Genomic DNA, 21,032 nt, shown 5'->3' with positions numbered 1-21,032 from the left:
TCTCCCGTAGGCCAACGCGGGCTATACTCTTCCTGGAGTGGGTCTTGATATATCATTTTCCCCATCAAGAATTCTAGGTTTGCGACCCGAGTGGACATCATGTCTGTCTGAGGCGGGGTAACCTCCGGATCTGACACCTCAGAGTCTACTGGCCGAACAGATTTTTTCTTTGCCTTGCACCCTACAGGTGCTGTAACGGTACTCTGAGTTACCGCTTCTGTATTCGCTGGCTTTGCTGCCACCAACTCTTTAATCGGGCGCCCCTGCTACTCACAAACCCGCGGTCTTCTCGAGTTTTACCTGCGGTATGCCTTCCCTTGCCTTTACGCACTTTCTCCATTGTTAAACTTGTCTGGTACACAGCACAAGTTTCCCGGCAGAAAGCGACCTGAAAGCAAAAGTGAAAGCACTTACCTTCAGGTTTTTTACTCACCGCTTGCAGGGGCTCTGCTCATCACAACCGGTCGCTACCGCTATGCGTCTGACGATATGACGCGTGTGCGGCTGTATGGGGTCTTCTTCACGTAGTCACTCATGTGACTCCGAAGTAAAATTGGAATTATGGTGTTGAAGGCAGAGCCATAGACAATAAATAGGAGTCTGATATTGGTGTCCATGTCATCTAGATGTTCTAGATATGTGTGTATGGGCATGGTCAAACACAAACTCGCAGCGGGAGTGTCCCAGGGAGCCGCGCGGGCCCGATCCACCCGCTGAACAAACGCGGCACCGACCGGAGCGGCAGCCAACGACCGGAACGCACCCTGGGAGGCCCGACTCACCCCACGGGCCTCCCAGGGGACTGCGGAGAACGGGCGGCGAGGCCTATCTGGGCCGAAGGAGCCTCAGGGGTGGCAGCGATGGGAGCCTTGGCGGCGGCAGCAGGAGACAGTGGCGGCAGCGGGTACCTCAGCGGCAGCCAGAGACTCGACGCAACAGTGGTTCGCGGCAGCAACGGGAGCCTCGGTGGAGGTGGGGCCTCGTGGTCGATGGCCGTGAGTGGGGGAGGGGAAGACAATGGGGACCCGGCATGGGTAGACCGCCATGAAGAACAATGGGGAGTGGTGTTATACGAGAATTTTCCCAAACAATTTGCGACCCATAGAGCTGTGACCACATGTTTAAAGCCCATGGCGCTATGTTTAAAGCCCATAGGGCTGTGGCTGGTAGCAATTTATTTAAACCCCATAGTGCTGCAACCGGTTAGGGTTAGGGTTAGGGTTAGGGTTAGGGTTACCCTAACCCTAACCCTATATTAATAACCCATAGCACTGCAGCTGACAGCTCTTTGATTAAATTTCCACGCGTTAAGCTAACAGCGCACTGTTTAAGCTTTGCGCGCCAACCGGTAGCACTGTGTGTAGTGATGTTACAATGCCTACCTTCAGCGGTGCTGCAGTTCTGCCACTGGCCGTGTGCGCGACTTTGGCGCCTTTGAGGGGGTGGGGGAGGATTAAAATGCAGATTTGTACTGCTTATCGGAGAGGGATTTCCTCGGGCTGCGAGTCGATGAAGAAAAATCGATCGGACTTCGATTCACGGTTTGTTTTTTTTAAACGCTGTACAATTTAATAGTTTGATTAAAATAAAAAGCGACTTTTAACGCCCTCAACGCCTACAACGTGACGGATTGCAAGAACGGGACAAAACAAAGGGTAAGTCGTCTATTTTACATATAATCTTGCTTCTTGGGGTGGCTTTAATCTAATTTTACGTTGCGAAGATGTGATTTGGGCCCCATACGAATCAGCAGTGTCTTTCCTGCCGATATGAGGTTCAAATTCACCGCAAATGCAACGTTCCAATCGATCGCGTTCCAGAAACACCGACTCGCAAGATGATTAAAATCCTCTTTTTTTTTGGACAATCATGTCAAAAGAACATCTAAATCGTCTATATTTTGTGTAATTGTATAATCAATATTTTAATACTAACTATACATAACAGCTTTATCCACATTTATTGTGCAAAAAATAATAATTTTGAAAGTAGATGTTTCTATATTAATTAATACGAATTAAACATTAAATTCCTTCCATCTGGCATATGTTCATGACAGTGAGATTTAAAAAGCATGTTATATTGTGAATTCTTGTGTGAATGGGATTAGTTTGTTATTTGGATACTTAGGCTATTTAAAACTATTATCCTTTTCTTAAGAAATGGAATCTACAGGACATTCTTAATGGGAAAGTAGTGGGCAGAAAGGCATGTCATGCGTGGCTTGAAGAGCAAAAACGTAGTTTACAATGCCAAAATTGAAAAGTTGAGGAAAACAAGGTGTACAGAGTTACTCAATGGTTACAATCTGAGGAGTATGATGATGCTATTGATTATGATATGCCAATGTACCAGGTAGCAACTGATCTTCGCCATAAAAACTTGGTCTATTGCTAGAAATTGTAATTAATTACCTATCTGTTACAGCCTTACAACATATAATACAATAATATTAAAGTTCTGATCTTGAGAATATCACATTTTTTAATTTTCAAGGCAGTCTGGGTGTTTATTATTATTTCCGTCACAACGGTCAATTTTGTAATTAGCTACAATTAGGTAACTAACTAATTATAGGCTTTAATTTCAGGTAATCCAAGTAAAATTTTTTATATTTGTTTCAGAATGCGTCAATCTATAATAACTGAAAAATTCATTCAGTTCTCTTAATTTTTAAGAAATTTATGGGCTTTTGACTGTCCCCGATCACAGCTTTTGTGTTAAGTCAATGGAAAAGCAATAGGGAACAAGATGCTAATTTCCGAGTATGAAAATGGCCATAACTTTTTTATTACTGAAGATATGAAAGTGAATTAGGTGTCAAATTAAACTTTTTTATGCTTTATCTGATGGGATAAATTGCAGACTTGATTTTTAAAATTTCAAAATGTTGTAACATTGCTACAAGTGTGTGTATTACCTTTACACACCTTGTCTGTAGTGCTGTGTGTATTATTTGCATGCCAAGTCTGTAGCGCTGTGTATTGCTTTGCTTATGGGTGAAAATCCTAGGGGGGGGGGGGGGACGGGGATGGCGTGTCCCCCCCCCAGGAAAACTTTAAAAAACTGAAAGTCTTGAAACTTTGTCGACACCAGATATGTGGCGACTCTTTCTTTGTGTTCTGCTGTATGATTTTAGGTATGTTACAAAACTTACCTTCAGCGGCGCTGCAGTTCTGCCACTGGCCGTGTGCGCGACTTTGGTGCCTTTGAGAGGGGGGCGGGATTAAAACGCTGTTTTCTCCTGCCTGTCGAAGTCGATCTTTGTCAGGCTGTTTAGCTGCTGAAGAATAATTGATCCGACTTGCGTTTTATCAAGTTTTTTAAAAACATCGCTGGATAATTTAATTGCTGGAGTAAAATAAAAATCAACTTCTAAAGCCGTCAACGCCGACAATGGGACGGATCTCACGTACGAGACAGATAAAGGTAAGCCGTTTATTTTACATATAAACGTGCTTCTTAGGAAGACTTTAATCCAAATGTTACTTTGCGAAAAGGTGATTTAGGCCCCATACGAACCGGCAATGTTTTTCCTGCCGATATGGGGTTCAAATTCACCCCAAATGCAACGTTCCAATCGATCGCGTTCTACAAAATCCCACTCGCAAGATGATTTAAATGGCCATTAATTTACGGGAATTAAACACTAAATTCCTTCCATTTGGCCTATACATTCATGACAATGTGATTAAAAAATCATGTTATATTGTGAATTCTTGTGTGAATGATATTTGGACACTTAGGCTATTTAAAAATGTTAACCTTTTCTTAACAAATGGATAGATGTTTAGATCTAGTCATTGAGTTTTGTAATTAGCTACAATTAGGTAACTAACTGATTATATGCTTTAATTTCAGGTCATCCAAGTAAGATTGTTTCATATTTGTTTCAGAATGCTTCAATCAATAATAACGGAAACATTTATTCAGTTCTCTTAATTTTTAAGAAAGTTATGGGCTTTTGACTGTCCTCGATCACAGCTTTTGAGTTAAGTCAATGGAAAAGCAATAGGGAACAAGATGCTAATTTCAGAGTATGAAAATGGCCATAACTTTTTTAATACTGCAGATATGAAAGTGAATTAGGTGTCAAATTAAACTTCTTTTTATGCTTTATCTGATGGGATAAATTGCAGACTTGATTTTTAAAATCTCAAAATTTTGTAACATTGCTAATGATTTTGTAAGCAATGATTATGTAAGCAAAAACAAGTTTCAAATTTCACTGTACCTAGGTAAATGTGACAGTGACATTTCATTGTTTAAGAAGGGTCTCGACCCGAAACGTCGCCTATTCCTTCTCTCCATAAATGCTGCCTGCCTCACCCGCTAAGTTTCGCCAGCATTTTTGACTACCTATTGAACCTGCAGTTTCCCCAGTGCGGTGGCCTGCGCTTCCCAGCGCCGCCGGCAGGGTGCGCGCACGGCGCACGCGCAGCGGGCGACACTCCTCGCGCGCGCACGCCCCGCCCTTTGCTACTCGCGCCGCTGCGCGCACGCGCCCCCTCCTGGGTTTCAAAAGTAACGGCAAATCGGGAGTGGCGCGCATGCGCGGCGGGCGGGCGGCCGGCAGAGTGGGCGGAGCCGAGCCGAGGGCAGTGGAGTGCAAAGATTATAGCTCCTCTATAATCTCTGGTGGAGTGTCTGCGGCGACCGGGAAATGGGGAGCAAGGAGCCGCAGAGCAACGAGCTGATGCTCAAGTACGTGGGCGGCGGCGGCTGCTGCCCGGACAAGCCCGGTGTCCCCAACTTCGGCTGGAGGATCTGCCTGGCGCACGAGTTTACAGAGCGGAGGAAGCCGTTCGAGGCCACCGATGTGTCGCTGTCGCATATGATCAGTCACCTGGGCCTGGGGATCCGGTGAGTGAGCGAGTGAGTGAGCGGCCGGCACCGCCCCTGGGGACGGCAGCGTCGCCGCCTCAGCCGTAGCTCTGGCTTGACGGATTCAGGTTGTAGGAAATGGATCCAGGTGTATCCACTGACGGCTGCCCAGGCAGTGAACGAATTATTGTAATTCGTACACTGACCCCAATATCCTATTTGAAAATACATCAACACAGCAGGAATTAAAATTCCATCGAATTTTCACTGGCTGCCAACGCCCCGCGCACGGTGTTTCGGGGAGAAATTGTTGGCCATCCTCTGCAGAAGTTGTTTCCCAGCGCTTATCAATGATTTAGAATCTTAAATCATTGGAACTGGTTCACCTGCCCGGCATTGTCGCTCACAGACACAAAATCCTGGAGTAACTGGGCGGGACAGGCAGCATCTCTGGAGAAAAGGAATAGGTGACGTTTCGGGACGAGACCCTTCTTCAGCCTAGTTCTAATTTAGCCATACCGTAAAAGGATTGATCTAAAGGAAATACAGGAGACTGCAGATGATTGGAGTCTGGAGCAAAGCGAGCTGCCGGCAGGTAGAACAGCATCCAAGGAGGGAACAGAATTGACCCGGAGAGTCTTGACATGAAACGTCGGCAATTCTTTTCCCTGCACAGAATCTGCTAGACACTAGGTTTCTTTAGATTGTGTTGTTTTTGCTCCGATCTAATACAAGTAACCATAGACATTTACGGTTTGTTTTTACGGTTTGTTTGAGCAATGTCAGATCTGTGCCCACTTAGAAGTCCGGGATGTGCGGAGATCACCGAATGGATCAAAAATATGTTTACCCTGCGCCCCAGCAACTATGAGAATTATTGAGCCGTGCACGTCCGGGATTGGGAAATACATTTATTTCCTGTGGAGGCGGAATTCTCAGTGTTGCCATAGAGTGATGCAGCGTGGATACGGGCCACTCGGCCCAACTTGCCCACACCGTTCTACATGTCCCAGCTACATTAGTCCCACCTGCCCACGTTTGGTCCATATCCCTCCAAACCAGTCATATCCATGTGCCTATTTAACTGTTTCTTGAATGTTGGGATAATCTCAACCTCAACTACCTCCTCTGGCAGCTTGTTCCATACACCCACCACCCTTTGTGTGAAAAAGTTACCTCTCCGTAAGGTCACTGGGTCATAGGGCTTGACGCACGGAGCCGCTCAATCCATCTGGAGGACATCCGTAACTTCCGGTATATGTTATTAATGCAAGGAACGCGTACTTTCCTACCTGTTAAAAACCGCCAAAATGTTGAAGTTTTGCGCTGAAAAGAATTGTGGAATTCGGGGTAAGTGTGAGAGACATGTGCCCAACTTTAGAATTCCAAAAGTGAAGCGAAATGAAGGTAAAGAGAAGCGAGAGCTGAAGGGAGAACAGCAGCTAAAGTGCTTGGCGAACATATCGGAATTGAAAATATTGGGAATTATCTCGTTTGCTAACTGCATCTCATCAACAGTAAGGCATTATTTGCGTTTTTTCTTGATTCCTTTGGTATCTAAAAAGTCTCAGAAGTGATAAATCTGGCTGTAAATTTTTCTTCAGATGTGTTTTCATTTTGTATGTAAAAACCCACTTGAGAACCATGGGCGATTAAAAAAATTTACAGCCAGATTTATCACTTCTGAAACTTTTTAGATGCCAAAGGAATCAAGAAAAAACACAAATAATGGCTTAGTTGATGAAATGCAGTGAGCAAACGGCCAATTAATGTTCGCTAAGCACTCTGTCTGTTGTTGTCCCTTCAGCTCTCACTTCTATCTACCGTCAATTATCCTCACTTTTGGAATTCTGAAGTAGACTAAATGTCTCTCGTGCTTATCCCGATTTCCATAATTATTTACAGCGCAAAAATTGACAATTTCGGCGGGTTTTAACGGGCCCGCTATGCTGGAAACAATGGTAAGTGCCTACCTGCAGTTCATCGCGTGTACTCCACTTGGAGTAGCGTAGCAACAGTACGGGTCATGGGTCGTGACCCGACTGCCGTGAAACCTCCCTATTAAATATTTTCCCCTTCACCTTAAACCTATGTCCTTTGGTCCTCGATTCACCTACTCTAGGCAATCTTGTCAATCTATTCATCTCATGATTTTATACACCTCTCATCCTCCTGCGCTCCAAGGAATAGAGCCTCAGCCTACTCAACCTCTCCCTATAGCATGGGTTGTAAATTGGTTGAGTCCCTACCCTTTGTAAGCCCCACATGTGCAGAATATACCTGTGCTATCTCTTTAGAAGAATGAGAGATGATCTTACTGACTCTTACAAAATTCTCAAAGGGGTACAAAAGAAGAAATTGGCAATTCATAGAAACAGAAAATAGGTGCAGGAGTAGGCCATTCGGCTCTTCGAGCCAACACCGCCATTCAATTCGATCATGGCTGATGATCCAAAATCAGTACCCTGTTCCGGCTTTTCTCCCATATCCCTTGATTCCCTTAGCCCCATTCGTAACAGACAAAAATAAATATCTTTAAGGGGATGGTGGTTGTGGTAAATCTTTTGAATTAATTATCCAAGAGGGCTAATGACAGTATATTCAAGACAAATTGCGAGATGCTTTGTAGTAGTGGTGATGTAAAGGATCAGCAATAACATGGAATGGCAGAGCAGTCCAAGTGGCTAAGTGTTAATACTACTAGTTCTTTGTGCAATGGGCCTGTCCCACTTGGCGATTTAAAAAAAAAAAAAAACACACATTTTTTAGGCAACTACAGGTGACTAGGTTGTCGACACATGGTCGACGGTGGTGCCGGGGTGTCGTATGTATGGTCATGAATAGTCTCAGTTGCCCAAAGATTCTTCTGGTCGCCGCAAAATTTCAAAATGTTGATAATTTTTCGGCGACGGTGGTGACAAGTGGGCTTGACGCCAATGAGTGTAGCTTGACTTCTCCTGATGTAGGTGCTGTCGTAGGTTGTCGCCAGGATGACGTAGGTTGTCGCCAGGATGACGTAGGTTGTCGCCTGGTTACATGGGTTGTAGCCTAAAAAAATCGCCTAAGTGGGACAGGCCCATTAGTCCAGTCGCTGGTTTTTCGGCAACCTGCTATGACTATGACTGTCGCCGGCTGTTGCCTAAAAAAATCGCTACGTGTGACAGGTCCATTAGTAATACAGCAAAGAAATAGACCATCAATGTACCTATCTATGCTAATCACATTTTCCAACATGTAGCTTGTTGCCTTAAATGCCAGGGAGTTCATGAATACGAGCTTCTCCGTGGGTTGTCACCTTGTCGTGGTGGAGAAGCTTATGTAGATCTGAGAGCGACGCCATCTGGAGCTAAGCTCCTGGTAGGGCCACCCATGGCAGTGATGTCGAGGGGTAGGTCTCTGACAAAGAGTAATCCAACCAAGACCTCAACGGCGGAACAGGCGAAGGACGATGGCTGACCTTAGTGCAGCGTCACAAAGGCTGGGAAGGCTGCAGCAGAAAAGGGTCTCTGGTCGTCTTGGACTGCATGCCACCGGATCCTGACCCAGATCTGGCTGCCTGTGCACCAGTCTCCCCCCGTTAAACAAAGTCACCCAAAGTTAAACCAGGGGAGAACTTTGGTCCTGATGCTAGCTGATGTTAGTAATCAGGAAAAAGATTTTGTAGGATGTTGCTCAGAATTGAGGGCCTGAGCTATAGGGAGAGATTAAGCAGGTTAGGACAGCAGGAGCGCAGAATGATGAGTGATGGATCTTATAGAGGTGCACAAGACCATGAGAGAAATAGATTGGGTAAATGCACAGAGCCTTGTACCCAAAGTAGGGGAATAGAGGACCAGAGGACATAAGTTTAAGTTGACGGGGGGAGGATTTAATAGGAATCTGAGGGCAACTTTTTTACACAAAGGTTGGTGGCTGTATGGAATGAATGCCGGAGGAGGTATTTGATGCAGGTACTATCACAACATTTAAGAAACTTTGGACAGGCACATGGATAGGAGAGATTTAGAGGGAGTGTGACCAAGGACTGTGAGACTAGTACCGATGGGGCATGTTGGTTGCAGGCACGTGCCGTCAGGGTAGAAACATAGAAAATAGGTGCAGGAGTAGGCCATTCGGCCCTTCGAGCCTGCACCGCCATTCAATGTGTTCATGGCTGATCATCCAACTCGGTATCCTGTACCTGCCTTCTCTCCATATCCCCTGATACCTTTAGCCACCAGGGCCACATCTTACTCCCTCTTAAATATAGCCAATGAACTGGCCTCAACTAACTTCTGTGGCAGAGAATTCCAGAGATTCACCACTCTCTGTGTGAAAAATGTTTTTCTCATCTCTGTCCTAAAAGATTTCTGTCTTATCCTTAAACTGACCTGTAAATGGGGATCCTGTGGATAGGGTGAACTGTTTTAAATATCTGGGAGTCCACATCTCCGAGGATATGACATGGGCATCACACGCCTCAGCACTCGTGAGTAAGGCAAGGCATCGCCTTTACCACCTCAGGCAATTGAGGAAATTCAGAGTGTCTCCGAGGATCCTCCAGTGCTTCTATGCAGCTTCTATGAAAGCATCTTGTCCGGGAATATTACCATCTGGTTTGGGAATTGCTCTGCCAAGGACAAGAAGGCTCTGCAGAGAGTAGTGCGTTCGGCCGAACGCACTATGGGAACTTCACTTGTCCCCCTGCAGGAACTATGCATCAGGAGGTGCAACTCCAGAGCCAACAATATCATGAGAGACCCCTTCCACCACTGCAACGGACAAAAGTCCGCGAGCATTGCCACTTTCATTTCACTGCACATCTCGTATGTGTATGTGACAAATAAACTTGACTTGACTTGACCCCTTGTTCTGGACTTCCCCAACATCGGGAACAATCTTCCTGCATCTAGCCTGTCCAACCCCTTAAGAATTTTGTACGTTTCTATAAGATCCCCCCTCAAGCTACTAAATTCTAGCGAGTACAAGCTGAGTCTGATCAGTCTTTCTTCATATGAAAGTCCTGACATCCCAGGAAAGTCTGGTGAACCTTCTCTGTACTCCCTCTATGGCAAGAATGTCTTTCCTCAGATTAGGAGACCAAAACTGTACCCAATACTCCAGGTGTGGTCTCACCAAGACCCTGTACAACTGCAGTAGAACCTCCCTGCTCCTATACTCAAATCCTTTTGCTATGAATGCTAACATACCATTCGCTTTCTTCACTCCCTGCTGCACCTGCATGCCTACTTTCAATGACTGGTGTACTATGACACCCAGGTCTCGTTGCATCTCCCCTTTTCCTAATCGGCCACCATTCAGATAATAGTCTACTTTCCTGATTTTGCCACCAAAGTGGATAACCTCACATTTATCCACATTATACTGCATCTGCCATGCATTTGCCCACTCACCCAGCCTATCCAAGTCACCTTGCAGCCTCCTAGCATCCTCCTCACAGCTAACACTGCCCCCCAGCTTCGTGTCATCCGTAAACTTGGAGATGTTGCGTTCAATTCCCTCGTCCAAATCATTAATATATATTGTAAATAGCTGGGGTCCCAGCACTGACCCTTGCAGTCACTGCCTGCCATTCTGAAAAGGACCCGTTTACTCCTACTCTTTGCTTCCTGTCTGCCAGCCAGTTCTCTATCCACATCAATACTGAACCCCCCCCATACCGTGTGCTTTAAGTTTGTATACTAATCTCTTATGTGGGACCTTGTCGAAAGCCTTCTGAAAGTCCAGATATAACACATCCACTGGTTCTCCCTTATCCATTCTACTAGTTACATCCTCGAAAAATTCTATAAGATTCGTCAGACATGATTTACCTTTCATAAATCCATGCTGACTTTGTCCAATGATTTCACCACTTTCCAAATGTGCTGCTATCCCATCTTTAATAACTGACTCTAGCAGTTTCCCCACTACCGATGTTAGACTGGTCTGTAATTCCCCGTTTTCTCTCTCCCTCCCTTTTTAAAAAGTGGGGTTACATTAGCTACCCTCCAATCCTCAGGAATTACTCCAGAATCTAATGAGTTTTGAAAGATTATCACTAATGCATCCACTATTTCTGGGGCTACTTCCATAAGTACTCTGGGAAGGTAGGTACTGCCTACCCTGACTAAAATTATAACATGGTAATTACTAAATATAAATAGTAAAGGCATGGGCGCAACAGCCTACTGCGCATGCGCAGCGCTAGTTTCTTAGCGGGGTTTTCAAACATTGGATTGCCATTATTTTAAGTGTATCTTAGGAAACAAAGAGTGAAGAATGGAGTTTGTGTACCAATAACGTGGTAAATACATTTCTTGGTGTTTTATGTTTTTAGATACCGTATTTTCCGGGGTGTGGGGGTGGAGGGAGAGCTCCTTTCACTGCGTTTGGAGAGTCTGGCCCGGGGTAAAGTTGCGGGGAAGGCACGAATGTTGTGAAGGAGAGGGTCAGGAGCATGCCACTTGCGACGCTCCTTGCACGGAGCCATTGCATTGAGGGGGGGGGGGGGGGTGGTGGTGGTGGGGGTAGAAGTAGAAGCAGCTCGGGTGGCTGCGAGCAGCCGTCGTGCCGGACAGTGGAACCGGCCGCCACCTCGGCTCCTTAGGTCGGCCCCCGCTCACCTCTGGCAGCTCTCCGTCTAAAAACCTCTCCTGCCGCTCGCCGGCCTCACTAATGTCAGCCGCGTCCCTCAAATCCTTAAATTCAGACAGCGCGATTGAGGTTACTCGGCTGTGGGAATTTAAAGATTTGCAGGAAGCAGCTGACATGAGGGAAGTCGGCGAGTGAAAGGTGAGAGGTGTTCAGACGGAGAGCACTGCCAGTGGTGAGCGGGCCGGCAGAAGGCGCTGAAGTGGAGGCCAGTTCTGCTGTCGGGTCCCGGCAGCCGCTCGCAGCTACCCGAGCTGCTTCTATCCCCGGCTACAATGCGGTGGCTCCACGCCCGGAGCGCTGCTGCAGTGGTGAGTGAGTTACAGGCATTATCCCTGACCCCCTCCTTCTCAACACTCCTGCCCTCCGCGCAACTTTCCCCCTGGCACAGACTCTCCACACGCTGTGAAAGGAACTGTCCCCCCAATTGCTCCCTCGAACAAGTGTTGTCATTCAATTAGATGACAACTGATTCAACTTTTCCCTGTGCTCCTGTTTTCCCCACCATCTCTCCACCTGCCATCACCCTTCACCCCCACCCATTCAGTAATTCTGAATAAAGAAGACTAGGAAGCCTTGGGCAAATTGAATTGTTACTGTTTTTGTTTTTATTTTTTATTTTTACGGAGAGAACAATCTGCGCATGCGCAGGCCCACTTTCCATGCTGTGTGACTCTGACTCTGGCTTTGTGTTTTTGGAGGCCATTTCATCAAGTGCATTATGCCAAATGCATTATGGAATTTGGTGTATAATGTATTCCTGTGCATTGCAGCTGGCAAGCATATTTATGGTATGAAGTAGCATCATGTCAAAGACATTTATCCGAATGAATCAAAGGCATCATAGCACAACTTCTCGTTGATGCCTAGCAATTGTTTTTAAACTCATATCCTTGACAGAAATTATTTGCTTCACCTTTGACTTGGAATGAATAAAGTATACTCAATGAGGCTCGGATAAAACTGGTCACAGTCGTAGAGAGATACAGCAAGAAAACAGGCCCTTTGGCCTACAAAGACTGCTAACCATCAACTACCCATTTGCACTTATCTTACAATAGTCGAATTCAACTTTATTCTCTCCATTTTGTCACTAATTCCTCCAGTTCTACCTCTTACCTACACAAGGGGTAATTTTCAGTGGTCAATGAACCTATCGATCTGTATAGGGTGTGGGAGGAAACTAGCTCACCGGGGGAGAAAACACACGGGTGTGTTGGGATTGAATCTAGGTCTCTGGTGTTGAGAGGCAGTGGCTCTATAAGGCTGATATGATGTGAATAAAATCTTTGTTAATATCCAATAGTGTGGTTTCAGCTTGTTAATTTGTGCTGTGTCTATAGGTATTTGAAATGGTGGTACAGGAAAACACGAATAGAGAAGAAAGCACCATTTATTGACACATTTAATTCCATACCTTTGCGACAGATTTATGGTGAGTACATTGGTGTCATTTTTTTCAATGTTGCTCTTCCAATAGCTTAATTTTATTTGTGAATATAGTTTAGCATTCCACTATTTTAAAAATGACAGTATTTGCATAAATACAAATAGAAGAATAGACCGTTTGAGTCACTGTCGGTAGATGTTTGAGGAATAACAGATTTAAGTATCCCCAAAGGGATACAGTACAGAAATCAATAAATAAAATGCAAATGAAAATAATGATGCAAACACTCAGCAGACCGAACAGCATTTGTGGGAAGAATAACGGTTGATGTTCCACGTTGATGATGTTTCATCAGAATGGCTAACAGACTGGAAAAGTCAATTTCTGAAAGTTTTGAGTTCAGTGTCAAGCCTTCAAGACTGTAATGTGCCGTCAGGATTCTATTCCTTCATTGGAACAGTGTAAGGAGACCAATGACATGGAGTAAAACACTAAGTGCTGAAGGTACCTTGTGGGTCAGGCAGCATCTGTGGAGGGAATGGACAGACATTTTGAGTTAGGGCCTTTCTTCAGACTGATTGGTGAAGTGGGGGGGGAGAGAAAGCCTGGCAAGTGATGGGTGGAAGGTACACAAAAATCCTCTTTTACTTCCATCCAGGGACACTCTCAGCCCTTCCAGGGGAGGCACGTTCAAGTGAACCTCTTCCAGTCTCTTCTACTTTTGGTGTGAAGATGTGGCAGGGCTTAAAATTAACGGTTGCCCGGGTGTCAATGGCAACCTAAAGTCCCGCCGGGCAACCTAAAGGCCGTGCCATTTTGCCCGGCTTGGCAAGCACCCGGGACACCTATGGCGCTGGGCATTTCTCCCTCCCTTTGCATTGTGGGAGATCAGGCCGCCATTGCTGTCCGGTCGCCGCCTCGCCGCGACTGCTGAAAACCAACGCAGAATCACTCCCTGGACCTGGAGTAACTCTTGCTTCTTGCTTTCCTGGCCCTCCAAAAATATTCCAAACGGAATTTAAACTGGAGTTGACCCTCCACCACCAAACCCTGAAAAATAACAGCCTATTGCACTTTATCTGTTTACTTATTGTGTTTATATATGGTCTATGGTATATAGACACATTGAACTTTTATGCCCTGTTCTGTATTATGTTTACATATTCTGTTGTGAATTGAATCCTTTATTGAATTGAATCCTTTATTTGTCATTCAGACCTTTCGGTCTGAACGAAATGCTGTTGCCTGCAGCCATACATGTAATAATAACAACACACAATAAACACAAATTAACATCCACCACAGTGAGTTCACCAAACACCTCCTCACTGTGATGGAGGCAAAAAGTCTTAGAGTTACTGTCTCTTCCCTCCTCTTCTCCCTCTGTGCCGAGGCGATACCCCACCGGGCGATGGTAAGTCAGTCCCGCAGTTCAAGCTCCGCGGCCCGGGGGTGGTCGAAGCTGCCGTCCTCCAGTCCAGCGGACGCAGCTGTTGCAACGGGTGCTCCGGAAAACAGGCACCAGCCTGTGACCTGCGAGCTCCCGACATTGTCATCCACTGGCCCGCGGCCGAGCCCCGGATCCAGGTCGCCGCCACCGGAGCACCGTCTCCGCCCCGCACCGGGCTGCCCCCCGGGAGCACCTTCCAGCCGGGAGCCGGTCCGCCCTCACCGGAGCACCTTCCAGCCGGTAGCCGCGCCACCCGCACGGGAGTGTCTCAGCCCCGCGCCGTCCGTCCTCACCGGAGCGCCGAATCGTGCCGCTGCCCGAATGCAGCCGCAGCTCGAAGACGGCCAGCCTGGCGTTGGTGAGTCCTGGCTGGCTCTACCTCCGGACCCTCGAGGTCGGTCGCAGGTTGGAGGCCGCCAGCTCCGCCATTAGGCCTCAGCGCAGACGGGGGAAGAGAAGGGGGATACGACAAAAAAGTCGCATTCCCCCGAAGGAAGAGACAGAAAGCCCTGTTTCACCCTCCCCCTTGTGCTGCAGCAAGCAAGAATTTCATTGTCCTATCTGGGACACATGACAATAAAACTCTCTTGACTTGGACTTAAAGGCCTGTCCCACTGTACGAGTTCATTCAAGAGATCTCCCGAGTTTCCCCTGATTCGAACTCAGAGATTTACGGTAATGGCCGCTCGTAAGTACTCGGGGCTCTCGTGGACATTTTTCAACATGTTGAAAAATCTTCACGAGTCTTCCCGAGCTTACCGCGTTTCCCGAGTACCTGCCTTTAGCGTTACGAGCCGCTAAGAGACGTCTCCGAGCTCCGACGTACCCGCTACGTTCATTCCACGGGCTTACCACGGGTTTGATTTTTTTTTAAACTGGGGAGAGCATTTGAATGAACTCGTACAGTGGGATAGGGCTTTTAAGCAAAAAAGGGTTCTTGGGGGGGAAAAAAGAACTACCTTAAATTTAGTTACGCCTGGTTGGTAAACTATGGTAGGGTGAAGACTACTCCATGCTTTAATTGTGCGGGGGAACTCCATTAAGCAGCCCGCGTCTCTGGATAGAAGAAATTGGGTGACGTTTCGGGTAGAGACCCTTCTTTAGATTTCCTCTGGTTTTAGTGTTTTAGTTTAATTTAAAGATACAGCGTGGCGACCACACATTTCACTGTACCAATTGGTACATGTAACAAATAAATGTATCTTGTATCTTGGAACAGGCCCTTCGACCTACCGAGTCCACGTTGACCACCAATCACCCGTATAGTAGTCCTATCCCACACGTTAGCGACGTGAGTCAAGAGTGGTTTATTCTCTCACGTCCCAGTTAGAACAATGAAATCCTTACTTGCAGCAGCACAATATCCTTACTTGCAGCAACACACACACGTGCTATATATATACACACACACACACACACACACACACACACGTGTTATATATACGCACACATACACACAATTTCCTTCCTGGGATTAATAAAGTTATATGGTATAGTATCGTGTGTAGGAAGGAACTGCAGATGCTGGTTTAAACTGAAGATAGACACAAAAAGCTGGAGTAACTCAACAGGTCAGACAGAATCTCTGGACAAATGAAAAATATTATGTTTTGGGTTGAGTCTGAAAAAGGTTCCTGCACACCTTTGGAATGTGGAAGGAAACAAGAGCACCCGGAGAAAACCCATGCGATCAACGGGAAAAGGAGCAAACTCCATACAGACAGCACCCATATTCAGGATCGATTACGGGTCTCTGGCACTTTTAGGCAGCAACCTTATGGCCAACATACTGCCCCATAGTCTTGAACTGCATTAAAACATAGAGTAGCTGTAAAGGGGGACATAGCTTAATTTAGACATTTAAGACTGAAAATGGATGGTTTCTTTTTTTTTAGTAACCAAAGCTATCAACGTATAATTTTTTGTGTTGGAAATCAAATTATAGTGGCACAGCTGGTGGGCTTGCTGCATCACACGCCAGAGATCTGTGTTCGATCCTGTCCTCGGGCACTGTCTGTGTTGAATTTGCACATTCTCCCTGCAAGCGTGTGCGTTTCCTCCCACATCCCAAAGACACATTGGCTTTGTAGGTTAACTTGTCTGTAAAAGTGCCCCCTAATGTGTTGGGAGTGGGTGAGGAAAGTGGCATAACAGAACTTGTGTGAATGAGTAGACAAAAATGCTGGGGAAACGCAGCGGGCGAGGCAGCATCTATGGAGAGAAGGAAATAGGGACGTTTCGGGTCGAGACCCTTCTTCAGACTGATGTGAGGGGGGGGGGGCGGGAAGAAGAAAGGAAGAGGGGGAGACAGTGGGCTGAGGGAGAGCTGGGAAGGGGAGGAGAAAGTATGGACAACCTAAAATTGGAAGTCAATTTTCATACCGTTGGGGTGTGAACTGCCCAAGTGAAATATGAGGTGCTGCTCCTCCAATTTATGGTCGTCCTCACTCTGGCCATGGAGGAGGCCCAGGACAGAAAGGTCGGATTCGGAATGGGAGGGGGAGTTGAAGTGCTGAGCCACCGGGAGATCAGGTTGGTTATTGCGAACCGAGCGGAGGTGTTGGGCAAAGCAATCGCCAAGCCTACCCTTGGTCTCACCGATGTAGAGCAGCAGACACTTAGAGCAGCGGATGCAATAGATGAGGTTGGAGGAGGTGCAGGTGAACCTCTGCCGCACCTGGAAAGACGGCTTGGGTCCTTGGAGTCAAGGGGGGAGGTAAAGCGACAAGTGTAGCATTTCCTGTGGTTGCAAGGGAAAGTGCCAGGAGAGGGGGTGATTTGGGTGGGAAGGGACAAATTGACCAGGGAGTTACGGAGGGAGCGGTCTCTGCGGAAAGCCGACGGGAGGAGATAGGAAGATGTGGCCAGTGGTGGGATCCCGTTGGTAGACCAAAAAAGCTGGAGAAAATCAGCGGGTGAGGCAGCATCTATGGAGCGAAGGAATATGCGACGTTTCGGGTTGAGACCCTTCTTCAGACTGATGTCAGGGGAGGGAAATGAAAGGAAGAGGCGGAGATAGTAGGCTGTGGGAGAGCTGGGAATGGGAGGGGAAGGAGGGAGAAAGCAAGGACTACCTGAAATTGGAGAAGCCAATGTTCATACCGCTGGGGTGTAAACTACCCAAGCGAAATATGAGGTGCTGTTCCTCCAATTTGCGGTGGGCCTCACTCTGGCCATGGAGGAGGCCCAGGACAGAAAGATCGGATTCGGAATGGGAGGGGGAGTTGAAGTGCTGAGCCACCGGGAGATCAGGTTGGTTATTGCGAACTGAGTGGAGGTGTTGTGCGAAGCGATCGCCAAGCCTGGGCTTGGTCTCACTGAGGTTGATCATACGCTGAATAATCCAACCATATTTTTGTTTGGAAGTGGAAAGAAATAATAGAAATTGCATTCATCGCAACGTGTAAAAAGAGTTGAGATACTGTCTATACTGTATAATAATATTGCTGCATGTCATTGTGTTATATATAATGTCTTGATTGGTGAATATGTTTAGTTTGTGACTTTATTTGAAGCAGAAATAATATGCGAATGCTTCATTGAGCATAATTCCGACTGGTAACTACACACTTTGTCCGAGCACATTATCGCATGCGTCATGCAAGCTGTCTTAAATGACCATCTAAACTGTAATTTGGCAACCTAAAAAACTGCCAAGGTTGCCCGGCTGGAAACAGAAGAAAAGATAAGTGAGAGCCCTGTGTGGTCTCCTTTACATCAGCAAGACCAAGCATACACTAGGCGATCGTTTCCCTGAACACGTGTGCTATTTGTCAAGGTCTGCTAGGTCTCCTGGTTGCTAACAATTTCAACTCCCATTCCCATATGGACCACTTCCAATGCCACAGTGAGGCCACACAAACTGGGGAACAGCATCTCATATTCTGCTTGGGTATTGGTTTGGATACTGAATTCTTCAATTAAAAGTAAAATCCCAACCACCCTGGTGTGCACACATTTCTTCCAACACCTCTTAACCCTCTCAGTCACCCTGCTCCTTTCTCTTCCTTCCCACACTCATCCCCCATTTCCCTTCCCCACCTCTTTTCTCCTGTCCCCTACTACCATTGTCTCTCCCTCTAGCTTTGCATTTCACATCCTCTTTCTTTATCTGACACCCTTTTATCTCCTTTTTATCTTTAGCCTCTTTCACTTGCTCCACCCAACTATTGGACAACACTGTCCTCTCATCTGTTACCACCAATCACTTACCAGGCTTTGTTCTAACCCCCACTTCTCTCTAATATCTTCTCTGTTAATATCTTCCTACATCAGCTCAAAGTAGGATCTATTTCAGGAGTCTAGCAGTCATCGGAGCATTTTGGCCATCCGAAGGAATGACAATATGTAACTAGGTCTTCGGTGCACGAGATGTTGGCTTAAGCTGACTTTGGTTTAATCATCTGTCCAGTGAATTTGGAGAACTGATGGTTCTCTCGGTTTCTCTGATGGTTCTCTCCGGTCAGCATTGGACCGCTTGGACAATAAAAACACTTACGTCAGGCTGTTGCTTATAGACAACAGCTCGGCGTTCAATACCATCATCGCCTCCAAGCTGGTTACCAAGCTCACGGAACTGGCTCTCTGTGCATCCCGCTGCAATTGGATTCTCACCCACAGAACATTTTGTTCGAATTGGCAGTAATACTTCATCCTCAGTAACAATCAGTACGGGAGCACCTCAAGGCTGCGTGCTCATCCCCCTGCTTTACTCACTCTATACCCATGACTGTGCAGCCAGACATAGTGCGAACTCCATCATCAAGTTTGCCGATGACACCACTGTTGTTGGACGAATTACAGATGGTGATGAGTCAGAGTATAGAAGTGAGATCGACCGATTGACCAAATGGTGCCCGCACAACAACCTGGCTCTCAACATCAGTAAAACCAAAGAACTGATTGTGGACTTTGGAAGGGGAAAGACGAGGACCCACAATCCTGTTTATATAAATGGGTCGATGGTGGAGAGGGTCAAAAACTTCAAATTCCTGGCTGTGCATATTTCCAAAGATCTTTTCTGGTCCCAGCAAACTGATGCAATTATAAAGACAGCACATCAGCGCCTCTACTTCCTGAGAAGACTATGGAGATTCGCTATGTCAAAGAGGATTCTCTTGAACCTCTACAGATGCACAGTAGAGAGCATACTGACTGGTTGTATCGTGGCCTGGTTCGGCAACAGGAGCGGAAAAGACTGCAAAAAGTTGTGAACACTGCCCAGTCCATCACCGGCTCTGACCTCCCCACCATTGAAGGGATCTATCGATGTCGCTGTCTCAAAAAGGCAGCCAACAACCATATAACCATATAACAATTACAGCACGGAAACAGGCCATCTCGACCCTTCTAGTCCGTGCCGAACACGTATTCTCCCCTAGTCCCATATACCTGCGCTCAGACCATAACCCTCCATTCCTTTCCCGTCCATATAACTATCCAATTTATTTTTAAATGATAAAAACGAACCTGCCTCCACCACCTTCACTGGAAGCTCATTCCACACAGCCACCACTCTCTGAGTAAAGAAGTTCCCCCTCATGTTACCCCTAAACTTCTGTCCCTTAATTCTCAAGTCATGTCCCCTTGTTTGAATCTTCCCTACTCTCAGTGGGAAAAGCTTATCCACGTCAACTCTGTCTATCCCTCTCATCATTTTAAAGACCTCTATCAAGTCCCCCCTTAACCTTCTGCGCTCCAAAGAATAAAGCCCTAACTTGTTCAACCTTTCTCTGTAACTTAGTTGCTGAAACCCAGGCAACATTCTAGTAAATCTCCTCTGTACTCTCTCTATTTTGTTGACATCCTTCCTATAATTAGGCGACCAAAATTGTACCCCATACTCCAGAATTGGCCTCACCAATGCCTTGTACAATTTTAACATTGCATCCCAACTTCTATACTCAATGCTCTGATTTATAAAGGCCAGCACACCAAAAGCTTTCTTTACCACCCTATCTACATCAAAGACCCACACCATCCTGGTCACACACTCATTTCACCATTGCCATCTGGAAGAAGATCCAGGAGTCTGAAAACTGGTAACGTCCAGGTTCAGGAACAGCTTCTTTCCCACAGCCATCAGGCTATTAAACACAATACAATACAATATTTATTACATGTCATTTGAACCTCAGTGAGGCTCAAATGAAACTCAGTTTCCACAGCCATACAAACAAAGACAATTCCTACAAGACATACAAACAATTCAATTTACACAAACATCCATCACAGTGAATCTCCTCACTGTGATGGAAGGCAAAGTATTTTATCTCCCCTGCACCATTTCTCTCCCGATGTTGAAGCCCCAGGCAGGTGATGGTAAGTCCCACGGCCATTTAAGGCCGCGCCGGGCGATGTACAGCCCCGCTCCAGGCCCAAAAGTCACAATGTTGGAGCCCCCGGCGGGTGCTGGAATGTCCCACGGCCATGAAAGCCGCGCCAGGCGATGTACAGCCCGGCTCCGGGTCGTTCCAACCCCGCGACACGGGCTGAAGAAGTTGCGTTGCCGGAGCTCCGAAAAGCGGTCTCCACCCGGACCCGCGAGCTCCCGATGTCCCAGTCCACCGGTCTGTAGCTGGAGCCTCCGGGGTCGGGCCGCAGCAGCGAGCCACCACCGTTCCCCACGCTCCGAGGCCGGCCAGCGATGGTGAATCCGCAGCTCCGCAGGCTCCGCGACTGGAGCCCCCAGGTCGTTCTGGTTGGAGGCTGCTCCACGGTGCTCGGCCCCAACGA

General features: G+C 46.7%; 1 protein-coding gene across 1 annotated transcript in view; it reads left to right on the top strand.

Moving 5' to 3' along the window:
• Positions 1-4,514: 4,514 nt before the first annotated feature.
• The window catches only part of gba2 (glucosylceramidase beta 2), a 59,424-nt gene continuing 42,906 nt past the window's right edge, over positions 4,515-21,032 (top strand). The window contains exons 1-3 of the mRNA XM_033031514.1: positions 4,515-4,601; positions 4,639-4,863; positions 12,801-12,892. Coding sequence (XP_032887405.1) covers positions 4,664-4,863; positions 12,801-12,892 — 292 coding nt within the window. The 5' untranslated portion in view covers positions 4,515-4,601; positions 4,639-4,663. The remainder of the gene's footprint in view (positions 4,602-4,638; positions 4,864-12,800; positions 12,893-21,032) is intronic.

This window comes from Amblyraja radiata, chromosome 1 (genome assembly GCF_010909765.2).
Source record: "Amblyraja radiata isolate CabotCenter1 chromosome 1, sAmbRad1.1.pri, whole genome shotgun sequence".
Taxonomy (NCBI): Eukaryota; Metazoa; Chordata; class Chondrichthyes; order Rajiformes; family Rajidae; genus Amblyraja; species Amblyraja radiata.
This window is presented reverse-complemented; position numbering and strand designations above follow the sequence as displayed.